Source organism: Lates calcarifer, linkage group LG15 (genome assembly GCF_001640805.2).
Source record: "Lates calcarifer isolate ASB-BC8 linkage group LG15, TLL_Latcal_v3, whole genome shotgun sequence".
NCBI lineage: Eukaryota > Metazoa > Chordata > Actinopteri > Centropomidae > Lates > Lates calcarifer.
In genome coordinates, this window is record NC_066847.1 from 14,967,787 (window position 1) to 14,991,209 (window position 23,423).

The 23,423-nt window shown below is 41.4% G+C and overlaps 1 protein-coding gene across 1 annotated transcript; it reads right to left on the bottom strand.

Annotated features, from left to right (window-relative positions):
* Positions 1-141: 141 nt before the first annotated feature.
* LOC108876249 (E3 ubiquitin-protein ligase RNF19A) lies at positions 142-9,511 on the bottom strand. The gene is made up of 11 exons (XM_018665621.2): positions 9,496-9,511; positions 9,311-9,368; positions 7,657-8,640; positions 7,161-7,369; positions 6,814-6,958; positions 6,103-6,265; positions 4,681-4,795; positions 4,247-4,408; positions 3,502-3,715; positions 3,250-3,393; positions 142-3,004 (listed from the first exon to the last, which is right to left on the bottom strand). Exons 1-11 carry the CDS (start codon positions 9,509-9,511, stop codon positions 2,203-2,205), a joined length of 3,012 nt encoding a protein of 1,003 aa, XP_018521137.1. The 3' UTR covers positions 142-2,202.
* Positions 9,512-23,423: the final 13,912 nt, after the last annotated feature.

Below are 23,423 nucleotides of genomic sequence, written 5' to 3' on the forward strand. Positions count from 1 at the left end.
AGGGCTATTCAATAAAACAGAAAAAGATACAGATTTTCTTCTTGATGCTATGATGAGTTCAAATAAATATATATATATATATATATATATATATACATAGAGAGAGAGAGAGAGAGAATAGAAAAACTGTGGATGACAACATTTCATATATATTTTTTTTTTTATTTTTCTGATATGCATTTACACGCATATAGTAAAGCAAATTACCAAACAAATATACAAATACCTTATGCCATTTTGCACAAATTACAAATTATGTCTGGCACTAGTGTTCAAATTAGGATCAAGAAAGGGGAGTTTTGGTGAAGAATGAGAAACAGAACCAGGGTGGAAGAACAAAACATTTTGCTCCAATGCAGGGAGGACTGCAGCATGTAGCCTTATCCACCAAACCAAATTGAGTGTTCATTTAGTAACAGGCCTGGTTCAAAATACCATTCAGGATGCTTTTATCTACCTGGTAGAGGTTCACCTGAGCTGACTCAGTGGCCTCAATAAAGCTGACCACTGAGCAGTGAAGACAGGCGAAGCAAATACTCTGAAACAAAGTGCTGAAACAGAATCGAAGTCTGCTCAGCAGCACCGATTGACAACACAAACAGGAATCACAAGAAAATCAATGGGGAAGGTAACCCATAATGAACCTATGTATCCCTATTACCCTTTTGCATTGCAGTACATCAATGTAATAAGAAATACAGATAACAGTGCAGGTGCCTTGGGCCTTTGTGCGGCCTCAGTTATTTGCGTAGCATTTGTGAAGCATGTACGAAACAGCAGTCTGTGTGTCTGTATAACCCTGGGTCTTGTCTTCATTCATCCCCATGGTGTAAAAAGGTCGCACCACACTGTGAGTACAGGTGACAAGTCAAAGGTATAAGATTTAACAAGAGCCTGAGTGCTGTCTTTGGTAGGCAATTGAAAAGTCTTCATTTACCATGTCTACCACAGTATGTTTTGTATGTAAATGAGCATCCCTCCTACACAGACAGACATTCTGTAACTTACAATAAGCTGCTGTTTGGAGTCTTGAAGACACAGTGGAGAGAGAGACAAACAACACAAACAGCTTCTTAAAGGCACCATGAGTTAACAATGAAAGATATCCAAGCTCTCTCTTACTCAGTGAGGCGAAACCATCAGCCTGAATAAACCTTTGAAATCACCTTTGAAAAGGACAAAAACATTTTCTTTATACAATTTCACAGAACTGACCAACCATTTGGTTAATGTTATTATGACTTTCAGCATCATCTTGACAACAGTGGCCTTCCAGAGGCCTTTCCTCAAATCTCAACAAGCCTCACCCACCCCCCACCCGACATATCACAAGCTTTCCACAGAACCAAACAAAGCCTGAGCCCCCAAAGTCATCTTAACACTAAAAGCACACACAGAGTTTTAGGCTACAGGTCTAAACTCAGTGATTACCAAGCTGCCAAGCACTCCCACAATGGGGCAACTGCTATCTGTGCATCCATCTAACAACGACGTTGGTTGTTACAGGTCAGTTTTAGTGATAAAATGCTTTACAATATTGAGCTCAGGCCTTATAATTATACATTAGATGTTTAATTTAACATCCAGGGGGGAAAAGGTCTAATAATAAATACAGACAAGAACACAAAGGCTCCTCTGTGACTAATACATTTAGGGAAAAATAAAAAGAGGAAATAGTGAATCATATTGCCTGGTCCCTGTTTGAGTTCTAGAAACTACTAGAAAGCTGTAAAATTAAGATTCCTGCACGGTGTTGCATCCACATTGTAGAGCCAGAATCAAATACTTGCAAAACTGGCACAGTGGTTTTATCATAACCTACACAGATCAAAATGACAGCAACCAAATCGGTGGGCTGTCTTCTGTTACGAGTGGCAAGAGGGTGAGCTGTCAAAAGTATGTCAGCAGTCTGCGGGTCGCACAGGGAGAAACACCAGCATTCACAACCTTAACACTTCTCACATGGCAGCACTTTGGGAACCTTTTAATACTTCCACTAAGCCTTCTGACAGTCAGTGGACACAGAGATGTTTTACTCAAAGGTTGCTTTTTATAAAGGACATAAATCCCAAAATAAAATGTCCCTTTTACAAGGGAGTAACAGAGAATGCAGGCTAAACTGTAAGCTATGATTGTTAGTTTACTGGAGGAAAGGATGTTAAATAAAAACGACGCCTGTGCAGCACTTAAGGTATTGAGATTTCAGATGTCAGTCTGTATACAGGAGTTCTTAGGCTGCTGCTGGGTTTGGGATAGATGTTGCGATCGGTGGTGGTTGTTGTTGGTTTCTTTAAGCTGCTCTCCGGTGTTGCTGTGAGAGTCCAGCTCAGCGGGACATACCAGATTGACATTCTCTTCTGTGATGAAGCAGAGAGGTGAGAGCTCTGCACCGTGGCCCAGGGAGGAGGTGGTGGAGTTGGGGGAATGGGGAGTGATCACAGTTCCTTGTCCCTGGGAGGAAGAGGATGAAGAAGTGGGGCAGGTCTCCAGACGGTCATTCTCCACCTCAGGTAAGGGGCTGACAGTGGCGAAGCGTGTGTGGTAGTCGCCTCCGCTGGAGCCGTGGCTACAGGACGTCTTCATGCTTTCTAGATCTGAGCAGCTGAACTCAGAGAAATGGCTGGAGTGGGAGTCAGCCACTGAGGGCAGGCTGCCGCTCAGGGAAGGAGAGTCGAACTCAGAGGAGTTGGTGCTGCGCTGCTCCAGCAGCTGAGCATCCATGTCCTCCCGCGTCTCATTGATTTTGGTGCCTCCGCAGCCTTTCTTGCGCAGCTTGCCTTTGCTCTTTTTGCCCCCTGAGCTGGAAGAGGAGCAGCAGGATGCCTCTTTGGCCCACTTGGTGGAGGTTCCTTTGCCCTCTGAGGAGGCGCAGCCGTTAGAAGGGCACGTCCAGCCACAACGGCCAACATGGCCACTGTCATCTACACTGCTGCTGCCACTGTGGTGCCGTTGTTTGCTGGGTTTGGACTCAATGTCAACCTGGACCTCCATACTGTTCCCATCTCTGGAAGATGGACAGGTGGTGGTGGGGGGGTGGAAATAGCAAAAACATACAGTTCACACCTGGTACTCTTTATACACAACATACCAGAAATTACAACATTGGATCGCATTATAATAATCTAACGTCACTACAATGTGTTTAATAATAAGGATTTACACCAGCTACACATAACCACACCAGCCCTGCCAATGACAACAGACTGGTCCCTACGTGCTTTATCTAAATACAAATTAAATAATGCTTACCTGTCTAGGGGCATGTAGGCGTTAAGAATGGATCCAGCCATTGCTTTGGTGCTAGCATTGTCACTGATTGTACCTAGGCTGACGGTGCCAGATTCACCACTGAGACTGCAGCGCTCCTTCTGCACATCAGCCTGCACCTCCAGCCTGACAACATGTGAGAGGATAGATTCAGACAATGCAAGAAAGCACCATCAAGTTCAAGGCTGCATTAATATTGTAATATCAAATGCTTATTTTTTTCTCTTTCAGCACCTGTTTAGGTAATTGACCATGGCACTGCCAGAGAGGCTGCCAGTGATGCTGGCTCCAGCCAGGGCCATGGTGGAGGCAGTTTCACTCAGGTTGTCCCTCATGGCACCCAGACGGTCCATGTGGCTGCCACTGGCGCTCAGGCTGCCAGTCAACCCCCCAACACTGCCTTCACCTATACTGGGGTTGTTCCTCGGGTCTGCCACTGATGTCGTATCTACAGAGAAGACAGAATCATGAAAGGGCGGCTGTGGCTCATGAGATAGAGTGGGCCTCCTACTAATAAGAGGGTCGGTGGTTTGATCCCAGACTCCTCCAGTCTGCATATCAAAGTATCCTTGGGAAAGATGCTGAATCCTAAATTGCTAATGTACCATCTGAGTATGAATGTGCGAGTGTGAGAGAGTGCTGCTGTATATAGTAGTTGTATGAATGTGGGGGTGTAAATGGATGAATATGACTCATACTGCAAAGCACTTCAAAAATTCAGGACTTGTAAGGCTGTTTTTCCAAACAGTCATGGGGCTTTTGGTCTAACACAGGATGCACAAAAAAGGATGTTTTTCTGTGAAATAAGAAGTATGAAAAAAAAAACACTTGACATTTGTGAACCAGCAGCAGATTTCATTTAAACTGGGACTCAGTAGTCAGCAAAAAGCAAGTTGTTCTGTTTGCTGACTTGGGTATAAACACAAAGGGTGGCTTTTGGATGTCAGTGTGGATAACACTGCGGGACATTAAAGCTTACCAGTGGCAGCTGCCCCACTGCCAACATTCATGTCATTTTCATCATCAAACTCTATGCGAACTCCTTTGCCATTCCCAGCAGAGACGCCACAACCTCCACTACGACAGAGAGAGATGGGCACCACGCCATAGACGTATGCAAGCATGATGGGAACACCAATGCCTGAGGAAGAGACAGAGACAAGGACAAGTTAGACCACAGCACAGAGGAAAAGGAAACTGTGGAGGCCAGTGTTGCTGACACACAGAAATCCTAACAATCTAAATCTCCCTCAATTTTTCCATCTTTACATACAACAAGAAATCAACTGACTTTGAAAACAGACTTTAGCATAATATGAACTCTAAGGTCAAACAAGGATCTGTCAATTAGACATGCAGAGAGTTAGAGCAGAGGCACAGACACACAGAGAAAGAGGAAGAGGACAGACTGACCGACAGTGACTGCAGCTACCACTGGAGACACAATGACAGAGAGGGTCACCCCACCAGCGATCACCAGGTTCCTCTTGTGGTTGGAAATATCTTTGCCTTCATAGCGGTTGTGGATCTAATGGAGAAAAGGAGTTATATTACAAGGATGCCATTATTCTTCCTCTACCTTTCCTCTTGTAGGTGTATGAAGTGCTCAAGTGTAGCAGTATTGAGCACTGACTTTGTTGAACTGCTATTAGACAAAGCGTACACCTGTTTGTGTTTGCAGAGTACAATTAAAAACAGATTGTTTCCTTTTTTGTACCAACAACAAAAAAGTCTTTGACAAATGCCATTTTGGATGGCTGCTTGTGAAGATGCAGTCTGAACTGAACTTTTTTCCCGTTTTACATTTTCTTTCACATCTCCATGCATACCTCATGTCAGAGAGTGGTCATAGCCTAGAAACAAATACAGAGCAGAGTGCACATGGGAAACAAATTGTTTAGTCTACAGTGAGCCACAATGTGCCAGTAGTCATCAGCCACTACATTTCCAGAAAGACTACCTGTTGTTATCACAAATCAGCTAACCTCTGACTGACTTGTGACTTGTACTTTACAATTCAGTCAACAGTGACAAAGTACAGCTATGTAACTCTGAATATGACATGAAATCATACAGCAAGAAAATGGCCATGACTTCGGTGTAATGGGTCAACCTCAGTGAAGATTCAACATCATGACTGAACAGCGACATTGATCCAGTGCGTGTGGAATGCAGGTGAGTCATGTTCAGATGTTTCACATGTGTCATGTGATCACCACTGAATGTGGTCTGGTTCTGTCAGGGGAAAAAGTTTGTTGGCTCTAGCTTCTACTTGGCAAGCTTAGAAGGGGAATTTTGGAGGGTGAGTGCTTTCATTTTATTGCAATGTCAGACTGTCATTAAACAGACGTAGACTGATGAGTGAAACAAAGTGTGTACATACAGGCACACAAGTTATTGAGAAACAACCTCAGCTGGCTTGTGATAACTTCAGAGCCTGATAAAAATACATGTCAGTATTAAAACAGTTTTTTCAATATAACTAGTTAGGCACTGATTGATATGTTGCGCTTGTCTCAGGCCATGTTTATTTCCACTACTGAAAACTGTGATATGTATACAGTTATGTAACACTATGATTACAACTGAAAATATATTGCTTCAGAGGAATGTTGTGTAAGACAGCAGAGCTCCAAAGCAAGGGTACTATTCAAATGATTAAAATGAAACCCTGTGCTTTACAGTAATCCTTACTGTGCAATACAGTCAAGTGTTTGAACAGTAAATATAAACAGTGACCAAATGAGTCAATGTTCCGTCTCATCGATGTAGTCAAAACTATAAGCAGAGGAACTTGAATATATACATGCAGAATCTGTGCCTCTAGAGCCTCACCTTCCTTCCAACATATACAGGAATGCCAATAATCATGGCAGGAATAGCTATCCCAGCGATGAGTGCGATACCAACAGGGGCACCCACAAGTGTTCCCAGTTGCCACAGAATCTTCTTCTTCCTGCTCCATGGCTTCTTCCCCCAGAAAGTACAGCCTGATGGACTGAAAGAGAAGTAGAGGGGAAATACAAAAAAAACATTGTTGAAAGGAAAGCATTTTGCAGTCATTCATACATCTGTGTGCATACTATAATTGGTCTTCAGCTGTTACATCATTTGTCACAAAACTGGGGAAGTGTTTCTCCATAAGATATTCAGGGGGCCAACTAACTTAATGATTAATTCAAAATATTTTATTTCAATTTCGGTTGTTTTTCTTGGGTACTACTAACTACAAATTTACTGTAAATTTCAGCCTACCAAACCAGCAGTCATACATTATAACTTAAATTCATTTTGTAAACTACTATAAATAAAAGTGACACACAATCTCACAATAGCAAATATTATATTTTTGATGTTTTTATTGACCTGGGCATCATCAGAATCATAATCACAGTGATGAGGATGAACGGTTTTATGATTTGAATATACAATAATGTTGGACAATGCCATTATAGGTCTACGTAAATGTCCACAAGTTAAATTAACTAAGCCATGTAAACTGTGTCTGTGTGATTGCACATGTGTTATATGTATTGTCATACTGACCTCAGGTAGTGCAGGTCTGATATTTCCTTCATACAGAGCCAACAGAACTCACAGCCACAGACGGCACAGGTCATGTGGTTACAACTGCCGTCATTCATCTTGATGATGTAAGCAGCACAGCGCGGACATGGCTTGATATCATCAGCTGAGAGGAAGAGAATATGATTCAATTGTTCATACTGTGGTTTAACTGACTAGATAATATATAATAACACTAATATCAGCAGAAGAGGTCTGGTCAGTCAGATAACATCATGGTGTTTAGGAAAAGTAAATGGACAGTCATGCAACTATTTGTGGTTCTCTCTGTGTGTGTATGTGTGCGTGAGCGTGCTCAATCAGCTAACCTGCAGCTCCACTCTCTTGGCTATAGCTGAGGGAGGACGAGCGAACAGTCCTCAGGCGAAGGCTCTGGGCTCTCTGCTGTCGTGCTGCATCACAGGTTTGGTTGGGATGCCACAGCTGCTTACAGTGGTAACAGAACTCAGTACCACAGCCCTCCCTGCCGCATGTGATCTTAGGACAGCTGGCACATCCGAAGGCTATCACTGCATACCTAGTGAAGGGCAGACAAAGCACATATACACACATTTTTATAAAAGGTATTTTAACTTTTTCAGTTACTCCCCTTGTTAAAAGGACAAGCTCTGATTGCAAGGTGTTGTTAAGGTCAGCTCTAAAATTGGCAAAACAAAGATCCTAGATCCCTAGCACAGCTTAATACTGAACAGTCCCAAAAAGTTTCATTTTCAGGGCTTGTATGACAGTAACAGTATGAGTGGGATCAGAGTGAATATCATGGTTGCTGTGTATTTGTGTTTTTTATTAAAAATCACTGCTTACCCACAATCCGGTGCAGGGCACCAGCGGCAGTCAGGGTCTGCCACCAGCCACCTCCTCAGCATGAACTCCTCATATTTCTCCATAAGCGCCCGGTCACCCAAGATCATGCGGATGTCGTGTGGGTTGAAGCGCTCTGAGCACTCAGGGCAGCTGATGTTGACACGTGACTCTGAGATCTCAATGCGTAGGTACTGGCGTAGGCAATCGATGCAGGAGCGGTGGTGACAGGTCATGATGTCAGGGAAGTTCTCCCTGGAGTGGCGCAGAAGGCACAGCGGGCACTCCAGTAGCTCCGACCCCACCCCACCCCCTGCCTTGAAGGAGGAGGAGGTAGAGGAAGAAGGCCCTGAGGCAGATGAGGTGGAGGCAGCAGCAGCAGAGGCAGCTCCAGTCCCAGCCACAGAGAAGAAGGCAGCGTTCTTGTCATTACACATCTCAGAGTGGATGCTCTCAATGCTGGCAATGCCATCCACCCCTCCAAGGCCTAAAGGTCCAGGGTGCTGGAGCTCTCTGGACCTTTGGCGGCCTGATTTGGGTTCTCGTCCTCGCCGTCTGAAAAGAGAGGCCAGGGAGAGGCGCCTCTTCTTGGGGGCCTTCTTCACAGAGGGCAGGGAGATGGAGGAAGCAGTAGACTGAAGGTCCCGGTCAGAGCCCATCCCTCCACCACTACCACCACCCAGCTGCTTCTGCAGGCTCATCTCTCCTGAGGGAGGGGAGGGGTGTGCCAGTGGAGAGCCAGGGTTGGGTAGCCTGTCCCTCACATGTGCAGGTAGGTCTGGGAGAGGGATGGGGCTTGGGGAGGGGGTAAGGTGGTGGATGAGGGATGGGGAGGATGGGCCAGGGTGGGGGGGGGACAGGGCTCCAGAGGGCCCGTCTGTGTTTAAGACATGGTGGCTTCTCCTGATCAACCTCGTGGTCACATCTAATAGCCGGATTTTGGCGGAGGGGTGGGGGTCACCTGCTGTGAAACTGATGCAACAGAACCTGAAGAGAGCGAGAGAAGTGTGGAAAAAGGCAAGAAGAGGGAGAGAGAGAGAGAAGAAAGGAAAGAGATGTCAATGTAAGTTATAAATTTCAATCATTCAGTCACAGTGACAATAAAATGAAACAGAAATGCGACCATTTTTCAGTCAGACACATGGACATTCTCCAAAGCAATAATTCAAAGTGTAAGAACTGAGAAACAAAGTCAAGTGGACACTGGGAGCTTTATTTTTCTTTTCATCAAAGTTAACCTGAGACAATCAATCAAAGCACATGGTATCACCTTCTCTAAACAGGAGAGATGAGTTGTGTATGTTTTTCAGCTGCAGGCAGTAAATAGGTACACCATTCTATCAAGAACATTTTATGCGTTAGTAATAGCCTATTACATGTGAAGCTGCATGTGCGTGTCCATAAAACCCTACAAATATGTCAAAAACACTGGCTTAAGCATGTTTTCTCCACATGGCTTCCTACACTATCAAGCAGAGTGAGAACTACTTCAATTAAAATCTTTCCCTCTAAACAGAGAACATCTGTAAATTGTAGCTACAGAAAATAAGTTTGGTTTCATGCTCTCCCTCTAAATTGCATGAGTCTCTGCATGAACATTGGTCACACACCGCACCACAAGTAAATTCCCAACCTGAGGGAAACACTGAATCCTGACCTAACATCTTTGGCGGCGATGGCCTCATCTGCCTCTGAGCCTGGGCCAAAGCCAGAGCCTACGACATAAAAAAGGCCAAATATATGCCACACACAAATGGCTTGTCTAATTTCTGTGGCTCAGATAAGATAAAATGGCCAATTACGTACTGTATTAATTCGAAAAGTGCTTGCAAAACACTGCACCTCTATTCCTGTTCATAATCATTTGTATGGTAACTGACTGTCTGGAGCAATTATGTAATTGAATTTAGAATATTTGTTGACAGCCTTATCAGTCGCAGAGATGAGAGAAGAAAGAGTCAACAACCGAACAGTACTGACGCAGAGACCCAGCGCTCTGATCTGACTCTAAGATCAACAGTCACAAGGCCAGGGCCCAGAGTGTCCTCTGCTGATAATGGCAAAAGATAAAGCATGGCAGAGTAGAGCAATGGTTTGCCTTGGTAAACTAGTTTCTGATTTACCAACTATTCAGGCAGCCTCTACTGTAAATCAGAACTGCAAAGATAGATGAAGTGAATCATATTAAGCTGAACAGCCATAAATAGCATTTGTCAACTTTAATACCAGTAAGAACATTTTTTTACACGAATCTGCCCAGTGACATGAAGCTAGATGGTTTAAATGTTTAATGTAAAGGGGAACAGTCTTATAAACTACAGTCATTGTATTTAAAGCTGCAGCAAAAATAAAATATATTGTGATCTAGGCACAGTCCTCCAAAACAGTATTGATTAATAAAAACGTGTTTGTAATGTGTTAGTTCATGTTTTGGCAGGGTAGAAATATTACCCAACACAAAGAATAAGACAAACTCTTAAGTTACAATTTACACTAATCTCTTGCATCTTAATTTCTACAGGGTAGATCCAGTCACTTCAGTTTCCTGTATGACAAAGCATAATTCCCTTAATCTCCATGTCTGAGTGGGTGTGTGTTTGTGTCTGGTCTACTGCAAAAAACGAGCCAATCTGATGAGTGTTCGGTCCACTTGAGAATTTCACACATTTGAGAGGGTGAGACAAACAAAGATCCAAAGGAGGGGAGAAAAACAGTATAAACTACACCACTATACAGCTGCAGAGGCTTGAAAAAAGCCCAATCAACACCAGATATTGCAGATTAAGACGATGAGCACATTTTAACATATCACACATTTTGCATCAACTGCATCCCTGAGTGTCTACAGGTGTTTATCTGAGTCTATGGCAATCAATCATGCTGTGGAAACACACACAGTAGTGCCAAAGGACTCTCTCTCACACACACACACACACACACACACACATAAATCTTCCCCTCACAAGCTACAGAGACCTGTGTAGCATGTTCAGTCACACACACTGTAAATTGCCAACTGCAGTAAAACGGTATCTCCACAAATTTGTCAATCTGCAGCACGGAACCAAAAGATCAAAAGTGCTACACAGCAATGAGCCCAGCAGCTCTACAGCTGAAACCAAACCACTGACAAGATAAGCACACAAGTCTCTGCTTTTCTGAAACACATGCTGCTCTTTCTCCCTCTAACAACCTACTCCCCTCTCTCTTTCCTTCTCTTTCTCACATAAACACACAGACACACACCCCTTGCTTTGAGCCAAGACTGAAACAGTAAACTCTGATGTGGTGGGTAGGGTTGGCCTTAGTATCTCCTGCGCATATGGGAGGAGGCACGGGACTCAGAAATGGCATCTCTTACACTCTGACACACCTGACTCTATGTTTCACGCCTCCTCTTTTGTAGACACAAACACTTCTTATTCTCCCACAAATTTTACACTTAAGTGTGTTCCTGGACATCTGGCATTATTGTTAATCTCTTCTCCCATTTTAACACTTTTAAGAAAAGCATGCAGTTACAGATAGTGGGCTGTAAAGAACAAACTAATAGAAAAGTCACAGTTTGTTGTAGTTGTTGACACTTTGCTACAAAGCATTGCGATGCAAAAAAAGAGACGGAGGCAGCAAAAGGGCACTACAATGGGCAGGTAGAAACTCCTTGAGCTTTGTCCCTCAAGGCATTGCACATTCATCCACAAGCAAGGCTAACGTTCAATAGTGCTGCTGTTGAATGCACTGTACCGTTAAGAGAGATATAGGGTGCAGAGTGTGTAGTTGTAGAGTGCGAAAGGCCAATAGATTTCATTCAACCATGAAAAGATGATTGAAGGGCAGGTGCTTTATTCTGACCTTGACCCTAACTTTGTCTGTCACAAGGCTACCACTACGCCTAAATCAGCCAAAGAGCAACTGTCCGGGCTTATTGCTGCTGAGGGGAAAGCTGTGTGTGCAATGAGAGGACTGATGATGCAGGTAGACTCAGCCATCTGTCTCATCTGAAAGCCCTGGCTAAGTCTCAGTCACAAAATGAAACACCTATATCAGCTCATTGGTTGTGGGGCTGTGGTCAGCAGTAAAAGCTTTTCTCATTCAACTTGCTGATTTAAGTACATGAACACAATCATGCAAAAAAATGCCATGGGGAGACAATGGTGGAGGGAGAGGAAAATGGAAAAAAGCATGAGCATGGGAAGAACTGCTAGCTCTCCTAATACAAAATCCTGCTCTATAATTTTCATACAGTTTTAGTATATTTCCCTTTAACATATTTAGTAACATCTCTAAAGGGGAAGCAAGTTAGAAGGCTTCTACATAGAGTAGACTGACAATGAATGATAAGATGTCAATGACATCTTCTGACAAAAATTTCAGTCACATTGTGTAGTTGTGGTCATACTTAAACTGTACCGATCCCATACAGGAAAACTGATATGCGAGGCAGAAGTTAGGGCCACAAGAAAACAGATTAAATAGAAAGACTTATCAAATGTGTCATGAACAAGAACCAAAAAACTGATGGTACCGTTGCAAAAATCAAAAAAACACAGCCTGCAAAGGTTGAAAGTCTCCTCAACAATACTGTTTAATCACTTAATCTAGGTTCAGTGCATGAACTATGACATATGAAGCTGAAAACAAAGTAAAGCTATCCCAACAACTAATAATTTAAAAAAAGATTATGAGGATGATCAAATCTGCCATTTGAACATACATTCAGTATTCAAATGTGTTACTCACACACCCTCCTTCTCTTACTGACACCATACCTCCTAAATATGAATAATGAGTTTGTTTACACTTTCAGGGCTGATATTAATCATTAGAGTCAAGGAGACCAATAACCAGATAGTGCATATATGAATCCACTTTATAGCATCTTTAATCTTGTGTCTAATAGAGCATTATGCTGGCAGACAGGCTGAGATGCCATGCTGCTAGACACACCACTACAATGACTGCACAGGCTGATTAGAAAGAAAAAAAAAAACCTCTGTAATCTTGAGTCATTATCAACACAAAGCTTTCAACTGAAACAGGAATGAGACCTGGTTATGATACTAATGAATAATACCAAAAAATGAAGACTAGAGTACAGTGACAATTTCTGTCTGCATAAGCATGTGCATATCAACATCGAACTGAGAGAGAAAGATGAGAGCTGGTAGTTGTACCAGAGCTTTCCTTGGGGACAGAGTTCATGAGGCATTCCAGAGAGAACACATCGAGTACTGACCGCAGCTGACCTACTGCAGCCTGGGAAGTACAACTCTCACTCAACACAGGCTGAGAATCATAGTACACTCAACTTTTAAACACAACAAAGATTCCCTGTAGCACAGATTCATGGTTTTCCCTTAGAATACATCTCTCTCTGGTCACCTACACAAATATGGAAAAAATATTATTCAAAAATATTCCCTTTTGCTGCTTCCTTCTCTTTTTTGCATGGCATTACCTGCATTTAGGTATAAATTTGTTTTAAATTATGGTTGGGTCTTCGTCTCAGTTACAATTTCAACACAATTTAACTAATAACTCACAAGTCATTGTATTGTATATAAACCCTTACTTTACTGACATCAACAAGAGCTATTTGAGTCAGGAGTTAACAAACCAGAAGCCCAATCTATCAAACAAGATTGTGGGTTATAGACACTTGAATTATTGAATTCGCTGACGTGAACTATGCCTTGCAAATAAGAGATTTCTTAAGCCTTAAAATTAAGAATTGCTGATTTGTGCAAAGCTCTGAAAGGTTACAAAGAACTCTTAAAGATTTAAGACTTAGACTTACAATACTCCATAGTCCAGAGTTTGAAAAAACAGTCTATAAATAAAGATGTTTTAGGTCTGTAGCTGCTTTCCCAAAAGACAGCTCCAAGCTAAGATGACTCAAAGGCACAACGCAGGATGCTTAATGAGGTAGAAAAAAAAAAGAATCCTAGAGTAACAGCAGCAGGCTTAAAGGAATCACTGGATCTGGTTAATATTTATGACTCTACCATACACAAATGATGGTGTGGCTGCATAGAGCATGGTAGGAAGCTGTAGTCAATGCAACCCTGAGGTTTGCCAGATAACACCTTAATAATTCATAATACCACTGGAAAAATGTTTTGTGGACCGATGAAACTAGTTTATTATAACGGAGAAACACACAGCACTATGTATGGCATATAGGGACTGCATGACAACATGACAACATCATCCCAGTGGCTAAGTACAGAGGGGGGAGCATCATGATTTGGAGCAACCTCTGCCCTGTACAGCTTTCCATCATCAAGGGGCAAATGAATTCTATTTATCTATCTAGGTATACTGCAGGAAAATATCAGGGTTATCCACCAGCTGAAGTTCAGCAGAATTAGCAGCAGGATGATAACCCTAAATATCAAAGTAAACCTACTACAGAATCATTTCAAACAAAGAAAATCCATCCTTTGGAATGAACCATAGGGAAGAATGACACCTGTGCTCAGACCCTTAACTACAACACCTGCCAGAAAAGGTCAAATTCTCGACCTTTTCTGGCTACACGGTCAAACTGAGCAATCGGGCTGACAGCCTTTGTGGGTGGCCAAGAGCCCAATGGTCACTCTGGCTAAGCTCCAGAGATCCTGTGTAGATATGGGACAAACTTCCAGAAGAACACCCATCACTGCAGCACTCGATCTGGGCTTAATGGCAGAGTGGCCAGACAGAAGCATCTCCTCAGTGAAAGACACACGATAGCCTTCTTGCAGTTCACAAAAAAGCACCTAAAGGCCTCTCAGACTGTGAGAAACAAGATTCACTGATCTAATGAAACCTAGATTGAACTGTCTGGCCTCAACTCCAAGCATCATGTCTGGGGGAAACTAGACATGATGTTTAGAACTGGTTGCCCCTCTGGAAGTTTCTCCAATCTCCACACAATATCACTGGAACTCAGCCTGAGTGACCATCAGGTACTTGGTCACCTCTCTAACAAAGGCTGTCTGCCCGATTGCTCAGTTTGGCCAGGCTGCCAGCTCTTGAAGGAGTCCTTGCTGTTAAACACGTCTTCCATTTAAGAATTATGGAGACCACTGTGCTCTTGAGAAACTTCAATGCAGCACGCCGAAACGCATTTGTTGTAACCTTCCCTAGATCTGTGCCTTGACACAATCCTGTCTGAGCTTTGCAGGCAGTTCCTTTGACCTCTTGGCTTGGTTTTTGCTCTGACATGCATTCTCAGCTGTAAATAGTTTTGCAAACACTTCTAAAAAAAAAAGTTTTGATTTGTCATAATGTCATAGTGATTCAAGACTGATGAGGGAAATGTTTTTTTTTTAATAATCATTTCAGAATAAGACTGCAATCCTACAAAACATGAGAAAAGTAAAGGGTCAAAAAAGAACAGCAATCAAATATTAGCAGACACCTACAAGCCACTGAGAGTAAGTTGACTGGGAAGCATCACCGGCTGTTTGACAGTAACCTTCATACAAGAATGGCATCTCCTTGGCAGTGGAGGGTCATAGAACGTATAAAAATGATAACATTTCTAACAATTACAGGTTTCACTTTACTCTGATCACACTTCTTACAAGAGCCCAAGTCCCCAGAATCTTCACGCTGATATCGTTTAGTACAAACACCAAGGGTGTGGTCATGCAACTTGACCAAATCATCTAGTGTGTGCTCTAAAAATCCGATAAATCTGCCTACCTCCAACATTTTTAAAATTAATTAAGATTTGAGTATCCTTTAGTGTGCACCAAGCCTTAGTCTAAACCTCTAAAACTCCGAACGCTTACTTTGTCTAAAGGGTAAAACAGCAATTACTCAACTTGCTCTCTCAGCCTTTCCTTTGTACTGACTCTCAGGTTGTAAAGTTTACAGTAATACTGAGAGCAAATGTGATTTTCTTCCATGTTTGGAGGAAAATCACATTTTTAGTTCTACACCAACATTTATACGTATGATTTTGACTGAGGATCATGTAATCCTAGAGCTCATTAGGGTTGATCATCTTCAGTTTTTAATATGTTATGCTAGTAGTTTTCTAATAGTTTGTACATACTTTGAGTGATAAACAACATAATCTGACATTCTTAAGATGGGTGTGCATTTACTCAAGGAACAACACTACTACAGCAGGTTTAAGACTTAATTTCCATTTGTTTGACTTCTGTACAAAGAAAAAATATATATACTTCAACAACCCCTGCAAAAGAGTGAAGTGGTCCACTCAATGTGAAAAGAACATCTTACATAATCACTTTCTAACACAGACTTATACCTACAAATAAAACAAACAACTAATCAATCGATCAGTAAAAGAGCCTTCTAAAATTCCCACTGTCTTATCTTGAACGTTGTTTAAACTACAGTTACAGCAGAGCAACTCAGTTGGTAACACATATGATGGTTTTAAAGCTCACCAGTGACATCTGACTGTTAAGAAATCCATAATGTTTTCACCAGCCCTGTCAGTCTCGTTACCGTCCCTCTCTGAGCGTGTGTCATTCAGTGGTGCACATGAGAGCATGCTGCTTGTGTGCTCTGGGATTCAGCTCACTGGCCAATCACATTACATATGTAATGAAACCCCACATAAGCCACTGGGCCTAACATATTTTCTTGAGGAAATCCTACAACATGCCCAAGCCTAGTCTTTTTGTAGGCCAAGAAAGGTAGGAGCAGAAAAGGAGAGGACCGGCCTGGGTGACTCAGTACTGCAGAAGAATGCCTATCATTCCACTCAGTTGATCATTAGATCTGGGATTCTACTTGGTCTAAAGTTAGCAAGCAGAGACTCACGAGTGAACTCTGTTTCTATAAGCAGTAAAGAGTGTGTGTGTGCAGAGTAACATATGAGTGGGCCAAAGGAAATCACCCACAGAGAGGTCTATATAAGCTACTGTCTGACATGGTAGTTATGCCATTGCACAATGCAAAATTTGTTATCCTGTTTGACATTGTTGTAATACATGTAGAAGAGTCACTAATAAAATACAAAGATGTAGATACACTCTATCTACACTCAGAGATAAAGATATGGCTAGGAACAAACAGACAATAAATTCAAAGACAGACTGGTAGATGGATAGGTGTTCAGGCAGAGAGATAACAGTGATGACAGGCTGGGAAAGAGACAGACACGCAGACAAATGTGAACAGTGAAACATGCAGCAGCTGAGCCAGTGTAGTCAGACAGTCAATATCTCTCTAGCTGCATTCCCGCCCTGCCTGTCTCCTGTGTAATGTTGCCTCTATGCACATTCCTGAGCTTCTATGGGGCTGGGGACAGTCACTGCATTGGTGAGACTGCATCATGAACAGACACAGAGAAATCTCCTGGTAGGCAAGCTGTGCAGCTATTGACTAATGTGGGATGAAAGTCAAACAGTCACCAAAGTGTGGCCAGCAGAGACATTCAAAATATATCCATGTTATTAACAGAATATCTCCCCCTGTTGCAGGAAGTAAAGATTACATATAATGTACAGTAATAAAAACAGGAAAAATGTAAAGCCAATAGGCAACAAATAATCAAAAACTTGGCCATGCATTGTGTTTAGATCCGAGCCTTCAAGATAAAAGGGATTAAAAACTGTGCAAACAACAACCACAACAGTAGTGTTAACAGGGAAGGCATTGTTGAATGTACAAAGAGAGACAAGGCAGACCAACAGGGGAAGAAAAGGAAAAGTTTCCAACCCCAACAAAGCCAGTATAGTCTCCAGCTGCCCCCCCCCCAACTTCCCCTCTTCCCTCCCTCACTTCACTCAAGAGGAGGAGGAAATGAAGTAAGCATCCTGGCATTTTTGCTCAGCTGAGAAAGCCAAGAGCTCAGGAGGAGGGTGTGAAACAGAATGGAATGAACTGGTTAACTGGGAGTATGTGATAAACACTACCAGTCAGAATTTATAGAACACCCTTTTTTCCAGTTTTAATTGAAATTTAAACAGTGATAACCTTAAATGATACAAACATAAGCTGTAAACTGGCCAAAGAGAAAAAAAGTTTAGGCAATGGCAGTAAATTAAACCTTGAAAGTTAATGCAAACAATTCCCACGGGTGCCCTAACTTTTGCTGATTACTTACAAACTCTCTGTCTGGCATTTCTGGGCTCAGTATCATCACAACTGTCAGCCAATGGCCCAGCCCTACTGCAGCCTAATAGGGTCATCAACCCTAATGCAGAACAGATAGATTTATTGGAAATTACTCATCAGTATGTCATAGGTATCATGGGAAAGAATTAGAGATCAGAGACCAATTAGAGATTGCCCAATCCTAACCATAAACATCTATATAAAAGTCTTCTTAGAGGCCTTATGCCTCCTAAAATACTCATTTCACTGTTAATCCTCTTCCTTAGTAAATTATCAATATTTTCTTCAAAAATTGTGCAGTCTCTTAAATAGAAGTCTTCATGGGTCCATCTGACCTGTTACCCAAGTCAGAATGGGTCTTGTTTTACAGCTGCAGATCTCAGGTCTGTGTGTCAATATGTTCCAAATGAACCCAAGCAAACGCTTGATCAGGTGGTGCATCAGCAACAACTGAATTTCACGGTCACTTTACAGGTGCTCATCATTTTGCAGTGTTTTTCCTACCATTATACGATTTAGAAGTAGCAGCACCTAAGCCAAACTAATAGGGAAAACTATGCTGCTCTGGAGAGAAATTCTCTTTTTGACAGTTATATCTAGTTTTTCACTTTTTTATTTTGTATGGCACACAGTGTAATCGCTCTAAATTGTTATGGATTACTTCAGGGTATAGTATTTACCACATCAATGATCATATTTGTGTTGCCTTTGTTCTTGCTAATGTCTGAGTGTACTGTGAAAAAGACAAAATCCTGTGTCGTCTTTTTCTTTTTTAATACTGTCATGATAACGGCCCAATATTAAGTGAAAATTAACTAACTCTGATAATACTGTATAATACTACCCAGAGCTCACCACAAAACAAAAACAAAGCTGCTTCTTTATTTCCGTGTCTTCATGTATTAGAGTGGATGCTGACTTTTTGTGTGGGACCTATAATTATCATTTTCAAACAAATCAGATGGACTCAATATTACTCTTAACTTAATTAGGCAGGTGATTCTATCTGCAAGCAACTTCTGTCTGAATTAAGTACTAATCGTTGTTTTAGAAATACTATTTCTAGAAATTTTTGCCACTGTTATCACTGCACACTGCATTGGTGCTGTAATAAAACAGAAAGCTTGACAGATGTTGCAACATATAAATGGGAGTGGGATTTAGTGAATAGTCTGTTGCAAATGTAATAAGCAGCAAATGAAAGTTCATGAAGCAAACCATGTGCAGCAAGATATTAGGGCTGCCCCTTGAAAGTCGATGAGTCAATGCATCCGTAGAGAAGACCCAGAGTCGACTCACAAAACATCAATCTTCAGTCATTACACTTTTTTAACTTCTTCACAATATACACACAGAGGAATGTGGGAGCAACAGTGTGGCAGGCTGTAAACTTCAACAATCAAGTCTTGTCTTCTACTGACCAAACTACAAAACTAACCGTGATGGAAGTAGAGATGGTGATGGAAACAGAGGGCAGAGTGACACCAGACAGTGTGAGGCAGGGCAACGCGACCAGTATCGGTTGGCTGCTCCAATACTCTCAGCTCTGGTGTCAGGTGTTATGCCAATTTCTGCCTGCCAGCAGAGAACGGCATGCCCATCATGGGAATGCACTCTCACAACTCTGGTATGCATTAAAATTGTGTACAAAGTCAAGCATGATGTGATGGGTGTCTGGTCATCCACAGTGTATGCCATTATCAATGACAGCACCCAGATATGTTGGCCAGACAACCACCACCTAACCTTGCAGCAGTGTTTACCATAGAGCAAGAGAGGGAGGTCACAGACAGGTCTAGACAGACACAGACACAGACACACACACACACACACACACACACAGATTCCAGGCCAGGTTGCCATGCTGGGCTGATGACCTTTCTTTGTAAGAACACACAGGTCTGGAAAACATGCTGCTAGGCCTAGGGAGGTCTATCAAATCCTAACACTGATGACTCTGGAGGGCTGCCTCTAGCACTCATAAAACATTATGTTGTTTCATCCAAATAATTGAATGTGTGTCTCCATTAAAAAATCTGTAGTGCTGAGCCATTAAGAACTGCCAACAATCTAGAACACATTTGTTTTCTAAATTATAAAATAGTATATTGTTTATTGCAGAATTAGTCTTTTTAAGAGACCAGGGCCATAATCAAGAGTTGAACGATAAGCTTTTTATTTTGGGAAAATAATCCTAGAAAGCCGACCAAATAAAATAATATTAACCTCTTTCCACTTGCCATTTGTCTATCACTTACATTGTAAACAAATACACACTATGTAATAGGGAAGGGCAGAAAGATTACAAAGTAAATGAGTGAGATCATAGCCAATTCAGAACACTGAGGAGGTAAATCAATGGTTTGGTACTGTGTAAATTATTCAGAGTCACCAAATACTAATGACTGTTGATTGAAATATGCCAATGAAGAATCCCAATAAAGATGGGTAAAACATAGACTAAATAGTTAACACTGGTTGGTCTTGACATCATTTTTGGAGACACTAAGCATTAAGGATAAGAATGCACTACAAGATGGAGCTTTGCTACTGAAAGGTAGGGTTCAAATTTAAGAGCCTAGTTACTGTGCTATGCAACTTGTTTTTAACAATGCAATGATATATTCGGCAGAGAAACCACAAATAAGCTGCTAAACTGTTTTAATGAAATGTTTTCAATACTGAATTATTATTGTGATAACACTGTTAGCTTTAAGGCCCATGTGCCCCATATAAGTATATTTAAGTGTAAGTGTATTTAAGAGGCCTGATATCCTAAAGACAGAAAAACTTTATAACTCTTTGACTTAATGACTGTGAAAGAAATGCCGTATGGTATTCCTTGATGTTATTCCGACTAATTTCTTAACGTTACCAAAAAGTATCTGGACAGAGCTTTAGTCCCCACACTAAGGGAAATCCAGAATATGACAGCTTGTGGCTGCATAATCCTTCCCAATTCTTGATACAGCCTACTGCCTTGTTACCACCAGCAAACAACAATGACAACGGTAGTATGTCTCAAAACATATGAACCAGTCTTTCGTCAGCCAAAAATGATAAGCCAAGAACACCTACACAGACAGCTGGAGTAACACATAATCTCTACTGTACAGCACACATTTACAACAATAACACAGTTCGCAATGACTTATTAACTAATTTAGTATAACTAATTTAAGGCCAAACAAAGACTTACCAATTTCTTAACATTTCACAAAAAACATGAAATAAAAAATAGGTTGAGACGGTGAGCATCCAACTACACACCTGGAACATTTCTCAGATCTACCACTAACAAATTTCCCTGTTTTACACTTAAGCTTGCTATGTAATATACACAACGTTACAAAATTCTTTGAAATCACAACTTTTTCTCTTGCTGCTTGCTGTTTTTATCGTGTCATGGCAGTCATTAGAAACCAAGCCTTGCTGCCCAAGTTGAACACACTGCTGAAGTATTTGATGTTGGTTAAAGATAACTGAACGTCTTCTAATGCCTTCGAACTGAGGTCTAGCGAGACATATGGATACGCATTTATTATGATTTTAAAAGTTATGATAACACCAACCGTTATGTTTTGAACTAAAACTTGTCTTCGACTTCTCAATAACGTTAGACTGATAGCTAGGTTAGCTATGTACTAAATAGTGTTTAATGCTACTTTACGTTACCTCACACTATCACTATCTTGTACACGTCCAAGCAGAAAGCACAACATATGACCTTAACAAAATATAGTTAGTTATGCACCAGCATTAATGTTCCATGGGTCTCAGCTTGCCTTATTGAAGGTATCCAGAATGCCAGCCAGCTAACTACCAAACACAGCGAGCGTTAGCAGCTGGCTAGCAAGGTTAGCTAGAAACGATGAGAACGTACCGTCTGTTGCTAGTGACACTTGTTCCGGAGACAGAAACAATGAAGAAAGGAATCGTTCAGTTTTCCAAAAACGATTTTTAACTTAAATGATTCGTTGTCCCGCTGTAGTGCCACGATTTACGTCCCCACTGCTACAAGCACTTATTTTCCTGTCTTTAGGTCCCACCTATCCGTTCCGTTTTCGAGCTCGCTCTGTTGTTCACTGTTCTCGTTCTAGCTCAGAAATTCAAATCGCATCGCGAGATTTTAACAATAGTTCCATAGGCCTAATGGTCCCTGCCTGATATGTCACTTTAGAACAGAAAATACATATATAGAGAGAGTGATTTAAGCAAATGTTGGTGTTGTTGTTGGTTTCTGCTTCAGTCCTGCATCACGTTTGTTTTTTCAGGTGCTCCATGTTAACCGCAGTGGTCTCCATGATGCAAAGATAGAAAACCCTGGATTACACCAATTTACACAGTCCCCCCATTTCAGTTTCTTCCACTCCTCCATGGCTCTCCTTGCCAAATACTGACCTCAACAAACATCAGGAATTAAGGGGCAAGTCAGAGTGACCTCCAGTATGGTGCATAGTCCAGAACTATTTGGATAAGAATTTTTCAGTCTCAATATTCATATTCACAGATGGCTCTAAAGATCTCAGTAAAAATGGGCAAAACATAGACTAAATAGTTAACACTGGTTGGTCCTGAAATCATTTTGGAGACACTAAGCATTAAGGATAAGAATGCACTACAAGATGGAGCTTTGCTACTGAAAGGTAGGGTTCAACAATGCAAATACTTAATATATACCTAACATTGCCCACAGTTTAGCAGCTATATGTGTGTGTGTGTGTGTGTGTGTATTACTTCACTGTAGGAAATATAGCATTAGGAGAAATCACTGTCTTAAGTTACTGACTCCAGTCCAGTCCATGGTGGCAATGCACCTCTAAACTGGTTTGCCTACCACAAATAAACTCCAAAGAAGAAGAAGGAAGACAAAATACAGAAGTGCATGCTAAAAGTAAGGATGCATTATACATGGTAACCAGCACTAACTATACAGATAAGTTTAGCAAAGACAACATGTCATTTGGTTTTATGCCTTTTTTGATTTGGCAGCACCCACAGGTCATTTTAAGTGTTTCTCATCTAATGTCATTTACAAGCAACAACTAACTTACTCAACTAGTTGCATTTGGTTTTATTGTTACTTATCATTACAACGAAAAATGAAAAAGCATGAGAACCAGCACAAATACTCATCTCAGAACAGACAGCACATACAGTATTGATGGTGGTTTATATGACCCCATCAAACTGTGGAGGTGAAAGATAATTACTCAGAATCCGCCTTCTGTAAACCATAAGCCAATATGAACAAACAACGCAACAGTCAAATCTCAATGATCCTTTGAAACTTTCCTGTGAAGAGTTGTTTGGGTAAGCCATGTAATGTACTGTATCAGGTTTCCAAACATGGTCACTGTCTGGTTAAGCTTAAACAAGGGCTGATCTTGAACCTGTTAATATCTGTGCTGGAGTGTCAGGAGACTGGAGAAGCCTGCAGCCCATATAATGTTGGACACCATGGTAATACATTGATTTTTTTTTTCTACCAGTAATACAACAAAATCAGTCAAGTAAGTAGGTGTGATTAAAGCAAACATTTAAACCTAAAAGAAATTTGTAATTATCTAACCTCAGGTAAAGGTAAATGTGCAACCTGGGCCTTCTCATCCACTATCTGAATAAAGAATAAAAATGAATATGGGATCTTTTATAAATGAGCAGCAGAAGAAAATAAATGACCT

What these genes read in the sequence shown, in the direction of transcription:
- LOC108876249 (XM_018665621.2), bottom strand. An exon ending in GGTAGCTGCAGTCACTGTCG is followed by an intron (nt 4,409 to 4,680) that starts GTCAGTCTGTCC and finishes TCTCTTCCTCAG; the next exon opens with GCATTGGTGTTCCCATCATG. An exon ending in CAGTGGGGCAGCTGCCACTG is followed by an intron (nt 3,716 to 4,246) that starts GTAAGCTTTAAT and finishes TCTTCTCTGTAG; the next exon opens with ATACGACATCAGTGGCAGAC.